The 18,183-nt window shown below is 38.3% G+C and overlaps 1 protein-coding gene and 1 long non-coding RNA gene across 9 annotated transcripts in view; one reads left to right on the forward strand and one right to left on the reverse strand.

Annotated features, from left to right (window-relative positions):
* Positions 1-18,183, forward strand: part of klhl29 (kelch-like family member 29) — a 380,738-nt gene extending 362,555 nt beyond the window's left edge. For all 8 annotated transcript variants that reach the window (XM_088089183.1, XM_088089186.1, XM_042503866.2 and 5 more), the window contains one exon: positions 16,792-18,183. In XM_088089183.1, coding sequence (XP_087945309.1) covers positions 16,792-16,975 — 184 coding nt within the window. In that variant the 3' untranslated portion in view covers positions 16,976-18,183. The remainder of the gene's footprint in view (positions 1-16,791) is intronic.
* On the reverse strand, positions 12,737-17,832 carry LOC148186795 (uncharacterized). The gene is made up of 3 exons (XR_015779078.1): positions 17,700-17,832; positions 16,784-17,145; positions 12,737-13,608 (listed from the first exon to the last, which is right to left on the reverse strand). It is a non-coding gene; the product is annotated as an uncharacterized LOC148186795 (long non-coding RNA).

Genomic DNA, 18,183 nt, shown 5'->3' on the forward strand with positions numbered 1-18,183 from the left:
TAGAATAGCACGTAGAGGCATGTTATAGTGTACAGTGTTGAAAAAACATCCAAAAACGGCCAGAAACTCCATAAAATATTATGTCGAAAAAATGACCAAAGAAGCAAGGCTATAGTATGGCAAAAATGTCGAAATTTGCCATGTCCCAAAAACAGCTGAAAACCACTTAGTATAGCGCCAGAGCCATTTTATTGTGTACAGTGTTGAAGAAATATCCAAAAACGTCCAGAAACCCCATAAAATAGCATGTCCAAAAAATGGCCAAAGAAGCAAGGCTATAGTATGGCAAAAATGTCGAAATTTGACACGTCCCAAAAACAGCTGAAAAGTACTTAGAATAGCACGTAGAGGCATGTTATAGTGTACAGTGTTGAAAAAACATCCAAAAACGGCCAGAAATTCCATAAAATATTTTGTCGAAGAAATGACCAAAGAAAGCAAGGCTATAGTATGGCAAAAATGTCGAAATTTGACACATCCCAAAAACAGCTGAAAACCACTTAGAATAGCACGTAGAGGCATGTTATTGCATACAGTGGTGAAAAACATCCAAAAATGTCTAGAAACCCATAAAATAGCATGTCCAAAAATGGCCAAGGAAGCAAGGCTATAGTATGGCAAAATGTCGAAATTTGCCATGTCCCAAAAACAGCTGAAAACCACTTAGTATAGCACGTACAACCATTTTATTGTGTACAGTGTTGAAGAAATATCCAAAACGCCCAGAAACCCCATAAAATAGCATGTCAAAAATGGCCAAAGAAGCAAGGCTATAGTATGGCAAAATGTCGAAATTTGACACATCCCAAAAACAGCTGAAAACCACTTAGAATAGCACATAGAGGCATGTTTTAGTGTACAGTGTTGAAAAAACATCCAAAAACGGCCAGAAACTCCATAAAATATTATGTCGAAAAAATGACCAAAGAAGCAAGGCTATAGTATGGCAAAAATGTCGAAATTTGACACGTCCCAAAAACAGCTGAAAACCACTTAGAATAGCACGTAGAGGCATGTTTTAGTGTACAGTAGTGAAACAACATCCAAAAACGTCCAGAAACCCCATAAAATATTATGTCGAAAAAATGGCCAAAGAAGCAAGGCTATAGTATGGCAAAAATGTCGAAATTTGCCATATCCCAAAAACACCTGAAAACCACTTAGTATAGCGCAACAGCCATTTTATTGTGTACAGTGTTGAAGAAATATCCAAAAACGTCCAGAAACCCCATAAAATAGCATGTCCAAAAAATGGCCAAAGAAGCAAGGCTATAGTATGGCAAAAATGTCGAAATTTGACACGTCCCAAAAACAGCTGAAAACCACTTAGAATAGCACGTAGAGGCATGTTATAGTGTACAGTGTTGAAAAAACATCCAAAAACGGCCAGAAATTCCATAAAATATTTTGTCGAAAAAATGGCGAAGGAAGCAAGGCAATAGTATGGCAAAAATGTCGAAATTTGCCATGTCCCAAAAACACCTGAAAACCACTTAGTATAGCGCGTACAACCATTTTATTGTGTACAGTGTTGAAGAAATATCCAAAAACGGCCAGAAACTCCATAAAATATTATGGTGAAAAAATGACCAAAGAAGCAAGGCTATAGTATGGCAAAAATGTCGAAATTTGACACGTCCCAAAAACAGCTGAAAACCACTTAGAATAGCACGTAGAGGCATGTTATAGTGTACAGTGTTGAAACAACATCCAAAAACGGCCAGAAACTCCATAAAATATTATGTCAAAAAATGGCCAAAGAAGCAAGGCTATAGTATGACAAAAATGTCGAAATTTGCCATGTCCCAAAAACAGCTGAAAACCACTTAGTATAGCGCGTACAGCCATTTTATTGTGTACAGTGTTGAAGAAATATCCAAAAACGTCCAGAAACCCCATAAAATAGCATGTCCAAAAAATGGCCAAAGAAGCAAGGCTATAGTATGGCAAAAATGTCGAAATTTGACACGTCCCAAAAACAGCTGAAAAGTACTTAGAATAGCACGTAGAGGCATGTTTTAGTGTACAGTAGTGAAACGACATCCAAAAACGTCTAGAAACCCCTTAAAATAGCATGTCCAAAAAATGGCGAAGGAAGCAAGGCTATAGTATGGCAAAAATGTCGAAATTTGCCATGTCCCAAAAACACCTGAAAACCACTTAGTATAGCGCGTACAACCATTTTATTGTGTACAGTGTTGAAGAAATATCCAAAAACGTCCAGAAACCCCATAAAATAGCATGTCCAAAAAATGGCCAAAGAAGCAAGGCTATAGTATGGCAAAAATGTCGAAATTTGACACGTCCCAAAAACAGCTGAAAACCACTTAGAATAGCACATAGAGGCATGTTTTAGTGTACAGTGTTGAAAAAACATCCAAAAACGGCCAGAAACTCCATAAAATATTATGTCGAAAAAATGACCAAAGAAGCAAGGCTATAGTATGGCAAAAATGTCGAAATTTGACACGTCCCAAAAACAGCTGAAAACCACTTAGTATAGCACGTAGAGGCATGTTTTCGTGTACAGTGTTGAAACGACATCCAAAAGCGCCCAGGAACCCATAAAATAGCATGTCCAAAAATGGCGAAGGAAGCAAGGCAATAGTATGGCAAAAATGTCGAAATTTGCCATATCCCAAAAACACCTGAAAACCACTTAGTATAGCGCGTACAGCCATTTTATTGTGTACAGTGTTGAAGAAATATCCAAAAACGTCCAGAAACCCCATAAAATAGCATGTCCAAAAAATGGCCAAAGAAGCAAGGCTATAGTATGGCAAAAATGTCGAAATTTGACACGTCCCAAAAACAGCTGAAAAGTACTTAGAATAGCACGTAGAGGCATGTTATAGTGTACAGTGTTGAAAAAACATCCAAAAACGGCCAGAAATTCCATAAAATATTTTGTCGAAAAAATGGCGAAGAAAGCAAGGCTATAGTATGGCAAAAATGTCGAAATTTGACACGTCCCAAAAACAGCTGAAAACCACTTAGAATAGCACGTAGAGGCATGTTTTAGTGTACAGTAGTGAAACGACATCCAAAAACGTCTAGAAACCCCTTAAAATAGCATGTCCAAAAAATGGCGAAGGAAGCAAGGCAATAGTATGGCAAAAATGTCGAAATTTGCCATGTCCCAAAAACACCTGAAAACCACTTAGTATAGCGCGTACAACCATTTTATTGTGTACAGTGTTGAAGAAATATCCAAAAACGGCCAGAAACTCCATAAAATATTATGGTGAAAAAATGACCAAAGAAGCAAGGCTATAGTATGGCAAAAATGTCGAAATTTGACACGTCCCAAAAACAGCTGAAAACCACTTAGAATAGCACGTAGAGGCATGTTTTAGTGCACAGTGTTGAAACAACATCTAAAAACGGCCAGAAACCCCATAAAATAGCATGTCCAAAAAATGGCGAAGGAAGCAAGGCTATAGTATGGCAAAAATGTCGAAATTTGCCATGTCCCAAAAACAGCTGAAAACCACTTAGTATAGCGCGTACAGCCATTTTATTGTGTACAGTGTTGAAGAAATATCCAAAAACGTCCAGAAACCCCATAAAATAGCATGTCCAAAAAATGGCCAAAGAAGCAAGGCTATAGTATGGCAAAAATGTCGAAATTTGACACGTCCCAAAAACAGCTGAAAACCACTTAGAATAGCACATAGAGGCATGTTTTAGTGTACAGTGTTGAAAAAACATCCAAAAACGGCCAGAAACTCCATAAAATATTATGTCGAAAAAATGACCAAAGAAGCAAGGCTATAGTATGGCAAAAATGTCGAAATTTGACACGTCCCAAAAACAGCTGAAAACCACTTAGTATAGCACGTAGAGGCATGTTTTAGTGTACAGTAGTGAAACGACATCCAAAAACGTCCAGGAACCCCATAAAATAGCATGTCCAAAAAATGGCGAAGGAAGCAAGGCTATAGTATGGCAAAAATGTCGAAATTTGCCATGTCCCAAAAACACCTGAAAACCACTTAGTATAGCGCGTACAGCCATTTTATTGTGTACAGTGCTGAAGAAATATCCAAAAACGGCCAGAAACTCCATAAAATATTATGGTGAAAAAATGACCAAAGAAGCAAGGCTATAGTATGGCAAAAATGTCGAAATTTGACACGACCCAAAAACAGCTGAAAACCACTTAGAATAGCACGTAGAGGCATGTTATTGCATACAGTGTTGAAAAAACATCCAAAAATGTCCAAAAAACCCATAAATTAGCATGTCGAAAAAATGGCCAAAGAAGCAAGGCTATAGTATGGCAAAAATGTCGAAATTTGACACGTCCCAAAAACAGCTGAAAACCACTTAGAATAGCACGTAGAGGCATGTTATAGTGTACAGTGTTGAAAAAACATCCAAAAACGGCCAGAAACTCCATAAAATATTATGTCAAAAAAATGGCCAAAGAAGCAAGGCTATAGTATGACAAAAATGTCGAAATTTGACACGTCCCAAAAACAGCTGAAAACCACTTAGAATAGCACGTAGAGGCATGTTTTAGTGTACAGTAGTGAAACAACATCCAAAAACGTCCAGAAACCCCATAAAATATTATGTCAAAAAAATGGCCAAAGAAGCAAGGCTATAGTATGGCAAAAATGTCGAAATTTGACACGTCCCAAAAACAGCTGAAAACCACTTAGTATAGCACGTAGAGGCATGTTTTAGTGTACAGTAGTGAAACGACATCCAAAAACGTCCAGGAACCCCATAAAATAGCATGTCCAAAAAATGGCGAAGGAAGCAAGGCTATAGTATGGCAAAAATGTCGAAATTTGACACGTCCCAAAAACAGCTGAAAACCACTTAGTATAGCACGTAGAGGCATGTTATAGTGTACAGTGTTGAAACAACATCTAAAAACGGCCAAAAACCCCATAAAATAGCATGTCCAAAAAATGGCGAAGGAAGCAAGGCTATAGTATGGCAAAAATGTCGAAATTTGCCATGTCCCAAAAACACCTGAAAACCACTTAGTATAGCGCGTACAGCCATTTTATTGTGTACAGTGTTGAAGAAATATCCAAAAACGGCCAGAAACTCCATAAAATATTATGGTGAAAAAATGACCAAAGAAGCAAGGCTATAGTATGGCAAAAATGTTGAAATTTGACACGACCCAAAAACAGCTGAAAACCACTTAGAATAGCACGTAGAGGCATGTTATTGCATACAGTGGTGAAAAAACATCCAAAAATGTCCAAAAAACCCATAAATTAGCATGTCGAAAAAATGACCAAAGAAGCAAGGCTATAGTATGGCAAAAATGTCGAAATTTGACACGTCCCAAAAACAGCTGAAAACCACTTAGAATAGCACGTAGAGGCATGTTTTAGTGTACAGTAGTGAAACGACATCCAAAAACGTCTAGAAACCCCTTAAAATAGCATGTCCAAAAAATGGCGAAGGAAGCAAGGCTATAGTATGGCAAAAATGTCGAAATTTGCCATGTCCCAAAAACACCTGAAAACCACTTAGTATAGCGCGTACAACCATTTTATTGTGTACAGTGTTGAAGAAATATCCAAAAACGGCCAGAAACTCCATAAAATATTATGGTGAAAAAATGACCAAAGAAGCAAGGCTATAGTATGGCAAAAATGTCGAAATTTGACACGTCCCAAAAACAGCTGAAAACCACTTAGAATAGCACGTAGAGGCATGTTATAGTGTACAGTGTTGAAAAAACATCCAAAAACGGCCAGAAACTCCATAAAATATTATGTCGAAAAAATGACCAAAGAAGCAAGGCTATAGTATGGCAAAAATGTCGAAATTTGACACGTCCCAAAAACAGCTGAAAACCACTTAGAATAGCACGTAGAGGCATGTTATAGTGTACAGTGTTGAAAAAACATCCAAAAACGGCCAGAAACTCCATAAAATATTATGTCGAAAAAATGACCAAAGAAGCAAGGCTATAGTATGGCAAAAATGTCGAAATTTGACACGTCCCAAAAACAGCTGAAAACCACTTAGAATAGCACGTAGAGGCATGTTTTAGTGCACAGTGTTGAAACAACATCTAAAAACGGCCAAAAAACCCATAAAATAGCATGTCCAAAAAATGGCGAAGGAAGCAAGGCTATAGTATGGCAAAAATGTCGAAATTTGCCATGTCCCAAAAACAGCTGAAAACCACTTAGTATAGCGCGTACAGCCATTTTATTGTGTACAGTGTTGAAGAAATATCCAAAAACGTCCAGAAACCCCATAAAATAGCATGTCCAAAAAATGGCCAAAGAAGCAAGGCTATAGTATGGCAAAAATGTCGAAATTTGACACGTCCCAAAAACAGCTGAAAAGTACTTAGAATAGCACGTAGAGGCATGTTATAGTGTACAGTGTTGAAAAAACATCCAAAAACGGCCAGAAATTCCATAAAATATTTTGTCGAAAAAATGGCGAAGAAAGCAAGGCTATAGTATGGCAAAAATGTCGAAATTTGACACGTCCCAAAAACAGCTGAAAACCACTTAGAATAGCACGTAGAGGCATGTTTTAGTGTACAGTAGTGAAACGACATCCAAAAACGTCTAGAAACCCCTTAAAATAGCATGTCCAAAAAATGGCGAAGGAAGCAAGGCTATAGTATGGCAAAAATGTCGAAATTTGCCATGTCCCAAAAACACCTGAAAACCACTTAGTATAGCGCGTACAGCCATTTTATTGTGTACAGTGTTGAAGAAATATCCAAAAACGTCCAGAAACCCCATAAAATAGCATGTCCAAAAAATGGCCAAAGAAGCAAGGCTATAGTATGGCAAAAATGTCGAAATTTGACACGTCCCAAAAACAGCTGAAAACCACTTAGAATAGCACATAGAGGCATGTTTTAGTGTACAGTGTTGAAAAAACATCCAAAAACGGCCAGAAACTCCATAAAATATTATGTCGAAAAAATGACCAAAGAAGCAAGGCTATAGTATGGCAAAAATGTCGAAATTTGACACGTCCCAAAAACAGCTGAAAACCACTTAGTATAGCACGTAGAGGCATGTTTTAGTGTACAGTAGTGAAACGACATCCAAAAACGTCCAGGAACCCCATAAAATAGCATGTCCAAAAAATGGCGAAGGAAGCAAGGCTATAGTATGGCAAAAATGTCGAAATTTGCCATGTCCCAAAAACACCTGAAAACCACTTAGTATAGCGCGTACAGCCATTTTATTGTGTACAGTGCTGAAGAAATATCCAAAAACGGCCAGAAACTCCATAAAATATTATGGTGAAAAAATGACCAAAGAAGCAAGGCTATAGTATGGCAAAAATGTCGAAATTTGACACGACCCAAAAACAGCTGAAAACCACTTAGAATAGCACGTAGAGGCATGTTATTGCATACAGTGGTGAAAAAACATCCAAAAATGTCCAAAAAACCCATAAATTAGCATGTCGAAAAAATGACCAAAGAAGCAAGGCTATAGTATGGCAAAAATGTCGAAATTTGACACGTCCCAAAAACAGCTGAAAACCACTTAGAATAGCACGTAGAGGCATGTTATAGTGTACAGTGTTGAAAAAACATCCAAAAACGGCCAGAAACTCCATAAAATATTATGTCGAAAAAATGACCAAAGAAGCAAGGCTATAGTATGGCAAAAATGTCGAAATTTGACACGTCCCAAAAACAGCTGAAAACCACTTAGAATAGCACGTAGAGGCATGTTTTAGTGTACAGTGTTGAAAAAACATCCAAAAACGGCCAGAAACCCCATAAAATAGCATGTCAAAAATGACCAAAGAAGCAAGGCTATAGTATGGCAAAATGTCGAAATTTGACACGTCCCAAAAACAGCTGAAAACCACTTAGTATAGCACGTAGAGGCATGTTATAGTGTACAGTGTTGAAAAAATATCCAAAACGGCCAGAAACTCCATAAAATATTATGTCCAAAAATGACCAAAGAAGCAAGGCTATAGTATGGCAAAAATGTCGAAATTTGACACGTCCCAAAAACAGCTGAAAACCACTTAGAATAGCACGTAGAGGCATGTTTTAGTGCACAGTGTTGAAACAACATCTAAAAACGGCCAAAAACCCCATAAAATAGCATGTCCAAAAAATGGCGAAGGAAGCAAGGCTATAGTATGGCAAAAATGTCGAAATTTGCCATGTCCCAAAAACAGCTGAAAACCACTTAGTATAGCGCGTACAGCCATTTTATTGTGTACAGTGTTGAAGAAATATCCAAAAACGTCCAGAAACCCCATAAAATAGCATGTCCAAAAAATGGCCAAAGAAGCAAGGCTATAGTATGGCAAAAATGTCGAAATTTGACACGTCCCAAAAACAGCTGAAAAGTACTTAGAATAGCACGTAGAGGCATGTTATAGTGTACAGTGTTGAAAAAACATCCAAAACGGCCAGAAATTCCATAAAATATTTTGTCGAAAAAATGGCGAAGAAAGCAAGGCTATAGTATGGCAAAAATGTCGAAATTTGACACGTCCCAAAAACAGCTGAAAACCACTTAGAATAGCACGTAGAGGCATGTTTTAGTGTACAGTAGTGAAACGACATCCAAAAACGTCTAGAAACCCCTTAAAATAGCATGTCCAAAAAATGGCGAAGGAAGCAAGGCAATAGTATGGCAAAAATGTTGAAATTTGCCATGTCCCAAAAACACCTGAAAACCACTTAGTATAGCGCGTACAACCATTTTATTGTGTACAGTGTTGAAGAAATATCCAAAAACGGCCAGAAACTCCATAAAATATTATGGTGAAAAAATGACCAAAGAAGCAAGGCTATAGTATGGCAAAAATGTCGAAATTTGACACGTCCCAAAAACAGCTGAAAACCACTTAGAATAGCACGTAGAGGCATGTTTTAGTGCACAGTGTTGAAACAACATCTAAAAACGGCCAGAAACCCCATAAAATAGCATGTCCAAAAAATGGCGAAGGAAGCAAGGCTATAGTATGGCAAAAATGTCGAAATTTGCCATGTCCCAAAAACAGCTGAAAACCACTTAGTATAGCGCCAGACAGCCATTTTATTGTGTACAGTGTTGAAGAAATATCCAAAAACGTCCAGAAACCCCATAAAATAGCATGTCCAAAAAATGGCCAAAGAAGCAAGGCTATAGTATGGCAAAAATGTCGAAATTTGACACGTCCCAAAAACAGCTGAAAACCACTTAGAATAGCACATAGAGGCATGTTTTAGTGTACAGTGTTGAAAAAACATCCAAAAACGGCCAGAAACTCCATAAAATATTATGTCGAAAAAATGACCAAAGAAGCAAGGCTATAGTATGGCAAAAATGTCGAAATTTGACACGTCCCAAAAACAGCTGAAAACCACTTAGAATAGCACGTAGAGGCATGTTTTAGTGTACAGTAGTGAAACGACATCCAAAAACGTCTAGAAACCCCTTAAAATAGCATGTCCAAAAAATGGCGAAGGAAGCAAGGCTATAGTATGGCAAAAATGTCGAAATTTGCCATGTCCCAAAAACAGCTGAAAACCACTTAGTATAGCGCGTACAACCATTTTATTGTGTACAGTGTTGAAGAAATATCCAAAAACGTCCAGAAACCCCATAAAATAGCATGTCCAAAAAATGGCCAAAGAAGCAAGGCTATAGTATGGCAAAAATGTCGAAATTTGACACGTCCCAAAAACAGCTGAAAACCACTTAGAATAGCATGTAGAGGCATGTTTTAGTGCACAGTGTTGAAACAACATCTAAAAACGGCAAAAACCCCATAAAATAGCATGTCCAAAAAATGGCGAAGGAAGCAAGGCTATAGTATGGCAAAAATGTCGAAATTTGCCATGTCCCAAAAACACCTGAAAACCACTTAGTATAGCGCGTACAGCCATGTTATTGTGTACAGTGTTGAAAAAATATCCAAAAACGGCCAGAAACTCCATAAAATATCATGGTGAAAAAATGACCAAAGAAGCAAGGCTATAGTATGGCAAAAAAAGTCGAAATTTGACACGTCCCAAAAACAGCTGAAAACCACTTAGAATAGCACGTAGAGGCATGTTTTAGTGCACAGTGTTGAAACAACATCTAAAAACGGCCAAAAACCCCATAAAATAGCATGTCCAAAAAATGGTGAAGGAAGCAAGGCTATAGTATGGCAAAAATGTAGAAATTTGCCATGTCCCAAAAACAGCTGAAAACCACTTAGTATAGCGCGTACAGCCATTTTATTGTGTACAGTGTTGAAGAAATATCCAAAAACGTCCAGAAACCCCATAAAATAGCATGTCCAAAAAATGGCCAAAGAAGCAAGGCTATAGTATGGCAAAAATGTCGAAATTTGACACGTCCCAAAAACAGCTGAAAAGTACTTAGAATAGCACGTAGAGGCATGTTATAGTGTACAGTGTTGAAAAAACATCCAAAAACGGCCAGAAATTCCATAAAATATTTTGTCGAAAAAATGGCGAAGAAAGCAAGGCTATAGTATGGCAAAAATGTCGAAATTTGACACGTCCCAAAAACAGCTGAAAACCACTTAGCATAGCATGTAGAGGTCTGTTATAATATACAGTGGTGAAAAAAACATCCAAAAACAGCCAGAAACCCAATAAAATAGCATGTTGAAAAAATGACCAAAGAAGCAAGGCTATAGTATGGCAAAAATGTCAAAATTTGACACGTCCCAAAAACAGTTGAAAACCACTTAGAATAGCATTTAGAGGCCTATTATAATATACAGTACTGAAAAAAACATCCAAAAACGTCCAGAAACCACATAAAATAGCATGTCGAAAAAATGACCAAAGAAGCAAGGCTATAGTATGGCAAAAATGTCGAAATTTGCCATGTCCCAAAAACAGCTGAAAACCACTTAGGATAGCACGTAGAGGCATGTTATAGTGTAAAGAGGTGAAAAAACATCAAAAAATGTCCAAAAAACCCATAAAATAGCATGTCGAAAAAATGACCAAAGAAGCAAGGCTATAGTATGGCAAAAATGTCGAAATTTGACACGTCCCAAAAACAGCTGAAAACCACTTAGTATAGCACGTAGAGGCATGTTTTAGTGTACAGTAGTGAAACGACATCCAAAAACGTCCAGGAACCCCATAAAATAGCATGTCCAAAAAATGGCGAAGGAAGCAAGGCTATAGTATGGCAAAAATGTCGAAATTTGACACGTCCCAAAAACAGCTGAAAACCACTTAGTATAGCACGTACAGCCATTTTATTGTGTACAGTGTTGAAGAAATATCCAAAAACGGCCAGAAACTCCATAAAATATTATGTCGAAAAAATGACCAAAGAAGCAAGGCTATAGTATGGCAAAAATGTCAAAATTTGACACGTCCCAAAAACAGCTGAAAACCACTTAGAATAGCACGTAGAGGCATGTTTTAGTGTACAGTGTTGAAACAACATCTAAAAACGGCCAAAAACCCCATAAAATAGCATGTCCAAAAAATGGCGAAGGAAGCAAGGCTATAGTATGGCAAAAATGTCGAAATTTGCCATGTCCCAAAAACACCTGAAAACCACTTAGTATAGCGCGTACAGCCATTTTATTGTGTACAGTGTTGAAGAAATATCCAAAAACGGCCAGAAACTCCATAAAATATTATGGTGAAAAAATGACCAAAGAAGCAAGGCTATAGTATGGCAAAAATGTCGAAATTTGACACGACCCAAAAACAGCTGAAAACCACTTAGTATAGCACGTAGAGGCATGTTTTAGTGTACAGTAGTGAAACGACATCCAAAAACATCCAGAAACCCCATAAAATAGCATGTCCAAAAAATGGCGAAGGAAGCAAGGCTATAGTATGGCAAAAATGTCGAAATTTGCCATGTCCCAAAAACAGCTGAAAACCACTTAGTATAGCGCGTACAGCCATTTTATTGTGTACAGTGTTGAAGAAATATCCAAAAACATCCAGAAACCCCATAAAATAGCATGTCCAAAAAATGGCCAAAGAAGCAAGGCTATAGTATGGCAAAAATGTCGAAATTTGACACGTCCCAAAAACAGCTGAAAACCACTTAGAATAGCATGTAGAGGCATGTTTTAGTGCACAGTGTTGAAACGACATCCAAAAACGTCCAGAAACCCCATAAAATAGCATGTCCAAAAAGTGGCGAAGGAAGCAAGGCTATAGTATGGCAAAAATGTCGAAATTTGCCATGTCCCAAAAACACCTGAAAACCACTTAGTATAGTGTGTACAGCCATTTTATTGTGTACAGTGTTGAAGAAATATCCAAAAACGGCCAGAAACCCCATAAAATATTATGTCGAAAAAATGACCAAAGAAGCAAGGCTATAGTATGGCAAAAATGTTGAAATTTGACACGACCCAAAAACACCTGAAAACCACTTAGTATAGCGCGTACAGCCATTTTATTGTGTACAGTGTTGAAGAAATATCCAAAAACGGCCAGAAACTCCATAAAATATCATGGTGAAAAAATGGCGAAGGAAGCAAGGCTATAGTATGGCAAAAATGTTGAAATTTGACACGACCCAAAAACAGCTGAAAACAACTCAGAATAGCACGTAGAGGCACGTTATAGTGTACGGTGTTGAAAAAACATCCCAAAACTGCCATAAACCCGATTAAATATTATGTCAAAAAAATGACCAAAGAAGCAAGGCTATAGTATGGCAAAAAAAGTCGAAATTTGACACGTCCCAAAAACAGCTGAAAACCACTTAGAATAGCACGTAGATGCACGTTATAGTGTACAGTGTTGAAACAACATCCAAAAACGGCCAGAATCTAGTTTTATTGCCACGTAAATTTACATATACAAGGAATGTGACTTGGTGTTGTGGTGCAAAACAATTAACATAAAGGAAGAATAAAATAGTGAATTTAAATAGAATAGAACATACATCAAAAAATATACAAGCAATTTAAATATATAAAATTACAAACTAGAATATAAAGGACACAAATGTATGTACAAAAGGTGAAATGGAGGGATTGTACAGTTTTTCAGAAGTAGAGTTGCAGAGCAAATATCTTAAGTCTAGATAATTAGGTTTACTTAAAGTGTGCAATGTACAGAAATCCAGTCCACTGTGCATTAATGCAATGCATGAAAATTGATTTAGTTTAACATTAATGTAATGTTTTCAGACTCTGGGGCTGGTTGAGAGTTTGTGTCATGTGGGTGGTTTGGGGGGGGCTGGATTATTGTTGGATGGGAGGGTCTCAAAGAGTCCGTGTCCGTGGTGAGAGGGGTCGGCCTCAATTTTACCTGCACGCCTCAGGGCCTTGGAGGTGTACAGGTCATGGAAAGATTGCAGGTAGCAGCCAATCACCCGGATGATATGCTACAGCCTGTTCTTGTCCCTCGCTGTAGCTGCAGCATACCACACTGTGATGGAGGAGGAGAGGATGAACTCAGTGGTGGCAGTGTAGAAGTGCACATCATGGTCTTTGGCAAGTTGAATTTCTTGAGCTACCGCAGGAAGTACATCCTCTGCTGGGCTTTCTTGATGCTTTCTTGAGCTGAGGTTCAGCTCCCACTTGAGGTCCTGGATGATGATGGTCCCCAGGAGGCAGCAAAACTCCACGGTTGAAACTGGGGAGTCACAGAGGGTGATGGGGGCAGAGGCAGGGGCAGCAGCGATCCTTCTGAAATCAAAAAATGCAAAAAAAAATTGCAAAAAAGACAAATTATGACATGTCAAAAAACAGCTAAGAACCACTAAGTATACCATGTAGAGTCATTTCATAGGATGCAATGTTGAAAAAACCTCCAAAAACTAGCAGAAAGGCCGAAAAAATGATGTTGAAAAAGTGACCAAAGAAGCAAGGCTATAGTACGGCAAAAAATGTCAAAATTTGACATGTTCCAAAAACAGCTGAAATCCACTTAGTTTCGTACGTAGAAGCATGTTATGGTGTACAGTGGTGAGAAAACATCAAAGAATGTCCAAAAAACCCCTAAATTACCATGTCGAAAAAATGACCAAAGAAGCAAGGCTATAGTATGGCAAAAATGTCGAAATTTGACACATCCCAAAAACAGCTGAAAACCACTTAGGATAGCACGTAGAGGCATGTTATAGTGTACAGTGTTGGAAAAACATCCAAAAACGGCCCAAAACCCCATAAAATATTATGTCGAAAAAATGACCAAAGAAGCAAGGCTATAGTATGGCAAAAATGTTCAAATTTGACATCTCCCAAATACAGCAGAAAGGTACTTAGAATAGCACGTAGAGGCATGTTATTGTGTACAGTAGTGAAACGACATCCAAAAACAGCCTGAAACTCCGTAAAATAGCATGTCCAAAAAGTGGCAAAGGAAGCAAGGCTATAGTATGGCAAAAATGTTGAAATTCGACACGTCCCAAAAACAGCTGAAAACCACTTAGGATAGCACGTAGAGGCATGTTATAGTGTAAAGAGGTGAAAAAACATCAAAAAATGTCCAAAAAACCCATAAATTAGCATGTCGAAAAAATGACCTAAGAAGCAAGGCTATAGTATGGCAAAAATGTCGAAATTTGACACGTCCCAAAACCAGCTGAAAACCACTTAGAATAGCACGTAGAGGCATGTTATAGTGTACGGTGTTGAAAAAACATCCCAAAACTGCCATAAACCCGATTAAATATTATGTCAAAAAAATGACCAAAGAAGCAAGGCTATAGTATGGCAAAAATGGCGAAATTTGACACGTCCCAAAAACAGCTGAAAACCACTACAAGCACGTAGAGGCATGTTATGGTGTACAGTGTTGGAAAAACATCCAAAAACGGCCTGAAACTCCGTAAAATATTATGTCCAAAAAATGGCGAAGGAAGCAAGGCTATAGTATGGCAAAAATGGCGAAATTTGACACGTCCCAAAAACAGCTGAAAAGTGCTGAGAATAGCACGTAGAGGCATGTTATAGTGTACCGTAGTGAAACGACATCCAAAAATGTCCAAAAAACCCATAAATTAGCATGTCGAAAAAATGACCTAAGAAGCAAGGCTATAGTATGGCAAAAATGTCGAAATTTGACACGTCCCAAAACCAGCTGAAAAGTACTTAGAATAGCACGTAGAGGCATGTTATAGTGTACGGTGTTGAAAAAACACCCAAAAATGGCCAGAAAGTCCGTAAAATAGCATGTCCAAAAAATGGCGAAGGAAGCAAGGCTATAGTATGGCAAAAATGGCGAAATTTGACACGTCCCAAAAACAGCTGAAAAGTGCTGAGAATAGCACGTAGAGGCATGTTATAGTGTACCGTAGTGAAACGACATCCAAAAATGTCCAAAAAACCCATAAATTAGCATGTCGAAAAAATGACCTAAGAAGCAAGGCTATAGTATGGCAAAAATGTTGAAATTTGACACGTCCCAAAAACAGCTGAAAAGTACTTAGAATAGCACGTAGAGGCATGTTATTGTGTACAGTGTTCGAAAAACATCCAAAAACGGCCTGAAACTCCGTAAAATATTATGTCCAAAAAATGGCGAAGGAAGCAAGGCTATAGTATGGCAAAAATGTCGAAATTTGACACGTCCCAAAACCAGCTGAAAACCACTTAGAATAGCGCGTAGAGGCATGTTATTGCATACAGTGGTGAAAAAACATCCAAAAATGTCCAAAAAACCCATAAATTAGCATGTCGAAAAAATGACCTAAGAAGCAAGGCTATAGTATGGCAAAAATGTCGAAATTTGACACGTCCCAAAACCAGCTGAAAACCACTTATAATAGCACGTAGAGGCATGTTATGGTGTACAGTGTTGAAAAAACATCCAAAAACGGCCAGAAAGTCCGTAAAATAGCATGTCCAAAAAATGGCGAAGGAAGCAAGGCTATAGTATGGCAAAAATGGCGAAATTTGACACATCCCAAAAACAGCTGAAAAGTGCTGAGAATAGCACGTAGAGGCATGTTATTGTGTACAGTGTTGAAAAAACATCCAAAAACGGCCCAAAACCCCATAAAATATTATGTCGAAAAAATGACCAAAGAAGCAAGGCTATAGTATGGCAAAAATGTTCAAATTTGACATCTCCCAAAAACAGCAGAAAGGTACTTAGAATAGCACGTAGAGGCATGTTATAGTGTACGGTGTTGAAAAAACACCCAAAAATGGCCAGAAAGTCCGTAAAATAGCATGTCCAAAAAATGGCGAAGGGAGCAAGGCTATAGTATGGCAAAAATGGCGAAATTTGACACATCCCAAAAACAGCTGAAAACCATTTAGAATAGCACGTAGAGGCATGTTATTGCATACAGTGGTGAAAAAACATCCAAAAACGGCCAGAAACTCCGTAAAATAGCACGTCCAAAAAATGGCGAAGGAAGCAAGGCTATAGTATGGCAAAAATGTCGAAATTCGACACATCCCAAAACCAGCTGAAAAGTACTTAGAATAGCACGTAGAGGCATGTTATTGCATACAGTGGTGAAAAAACATCCAAAAATGTCCAAAAAACCCATAAATTAGCATGTCAAAAAAATGACCTAAGAAGCAAGGCTATAGTATGGCAAAAATGTCGAAATTTGACACGTCCCAAAAACAGCTGAAAAGTACTTAGAATAGCACGTAGAGGCATGTTATTGTGTACAGTGTTGAAAAAACTTCCAAACATACTGCACTTTGCTGTTCGGTGACATTTTGGACTATTTAGGAGGACAAGCTTTAATGATTTTACTATGACATTTTTCACAGTCTACACTATGATTTTTTTATTTTTAGATTACAGCAGGCATACATATTGTGTCATTTTTGCAACATTGTTTTTACAGCATCACAAGACTCTTGTAGACGCTGTACTTTAAAACATTTCTTTGCGTACCTGTGTAGCGCTGTGATCCTGGACGGGAAGATCTACGCCACAGGAGGCATCGTGAGCAGCGAGGGTCCTGCCCTCGGCAACATGGAGACCTTCGACCCCTGCACCAACAGTTGGACGCTTCTGCAGTCACTGCCCTGCCCGCTCTTCAGACACGGCTGCGTGGTCATCAAGAAGTACATTCAGAGCGGGTGAGAGCCGCTCAGACCTGATTTCACTGGGTTGACGGCAAACACCAGCTGAGCTCCGGTTTGTGGGACGATGTGCGACGGCAGCTTAGGGCCGGGCCTGTTGGTCGGCGACCTCTGGACTTGACGCCAGCATCCATCCACTCTTGTTATCTGTCCCACCACCTAAAAAAAGCCCTGTGCAGAATGTACTCATGTTCAGCTACTCAGCCATGTCAGGTGATGATGCCTAACCTCCAGTACTGTATGTATCATGGTAGTAGTTCATCCTCTCATCCAACAGGCACAGGGACCCTCTTAGTAAATTACTTGGTTATCAAAAAAGTCATCATTGTTTAAGTTCTGTCCTTTCCAAATGTCTATAAACTCACCACCTCCCTATTTCTTTACTATACTCTGACTCAGTGCAGCGAAAACCATTGCAGGCCCAAATTTTTGTCCCATTTTAAGAATCAGTTTCACAGTCATTCATTAGAGAACAGCTTCTTTGTGGTGTATGAAAGTTTTTCAGTGGTGACATCTACAGGGCAGGAGGAAAAGTGAAGGAAGGGAATCGACTGTTTTTGTCTTTATCAGTGCATGTGACGAGTTTCTTCTCTCTCGACTATGTCAGGAAGCGGAATTCATACTGTGAGTTTAAATTTATGAGGAAATTTTAAAAACATATTGTGAACTCTTTGTAACCCGGTTCTATAAATGACTTGTTAAACACAGGAAAAAAACAAACCTACCGGTTCTTGTGAAATTCCAGCCTGAAAAGACATCATCTGCAGGGTGATTGATTCACACTCTGTTGCTCTCTGGGACAAAAGCAGCACTGCATTCAGAGAGAGGGAATTCCTCCTTCTGCTAACCTCTGATCAGATGTTCAACCTGGGACAGTTCCTCCGGAAAAAAAGCACAATAATCACCTGTGACTGTTATCATAGTTATCTGTTGATTCATGTTTTATGTCCTTCATCTGTATCCCTTCCCCACCTTCTTTTTGTTTTATACAATGTGATTCATGCAACCCACAAATGATTTTGGGTTGGTATTCTGTAAATACAGGAAGGAAATATGTATATTTTAAAACCTGAAGGCAATTCTGTATAAATGTTTTTAGAAAAAAACTGATATGTTGGATTCAAAATGTTATGTCTGTAAATCTGTACCCAAAAAGGAGAAATTAACAATTGTTATTATTGAAACCTAATACATATACCAGAACATGGA

The sequence above is a fragment of the Plectropomus leopardus genome, chromosome 16 (genome assembly GCF_026936395.1).
Source record: "Plectropomus leopardus strain MGB_pleo_1.0 chromosome 16, ASM2693639v1, whole genome shotgun sequence".
Lineage (NCBI taxonomy): Eukaryota > Metazoa > Chordata > Actinopteri > Perciformes > Serranidae > Plectropomus > Plectropomus leopardus.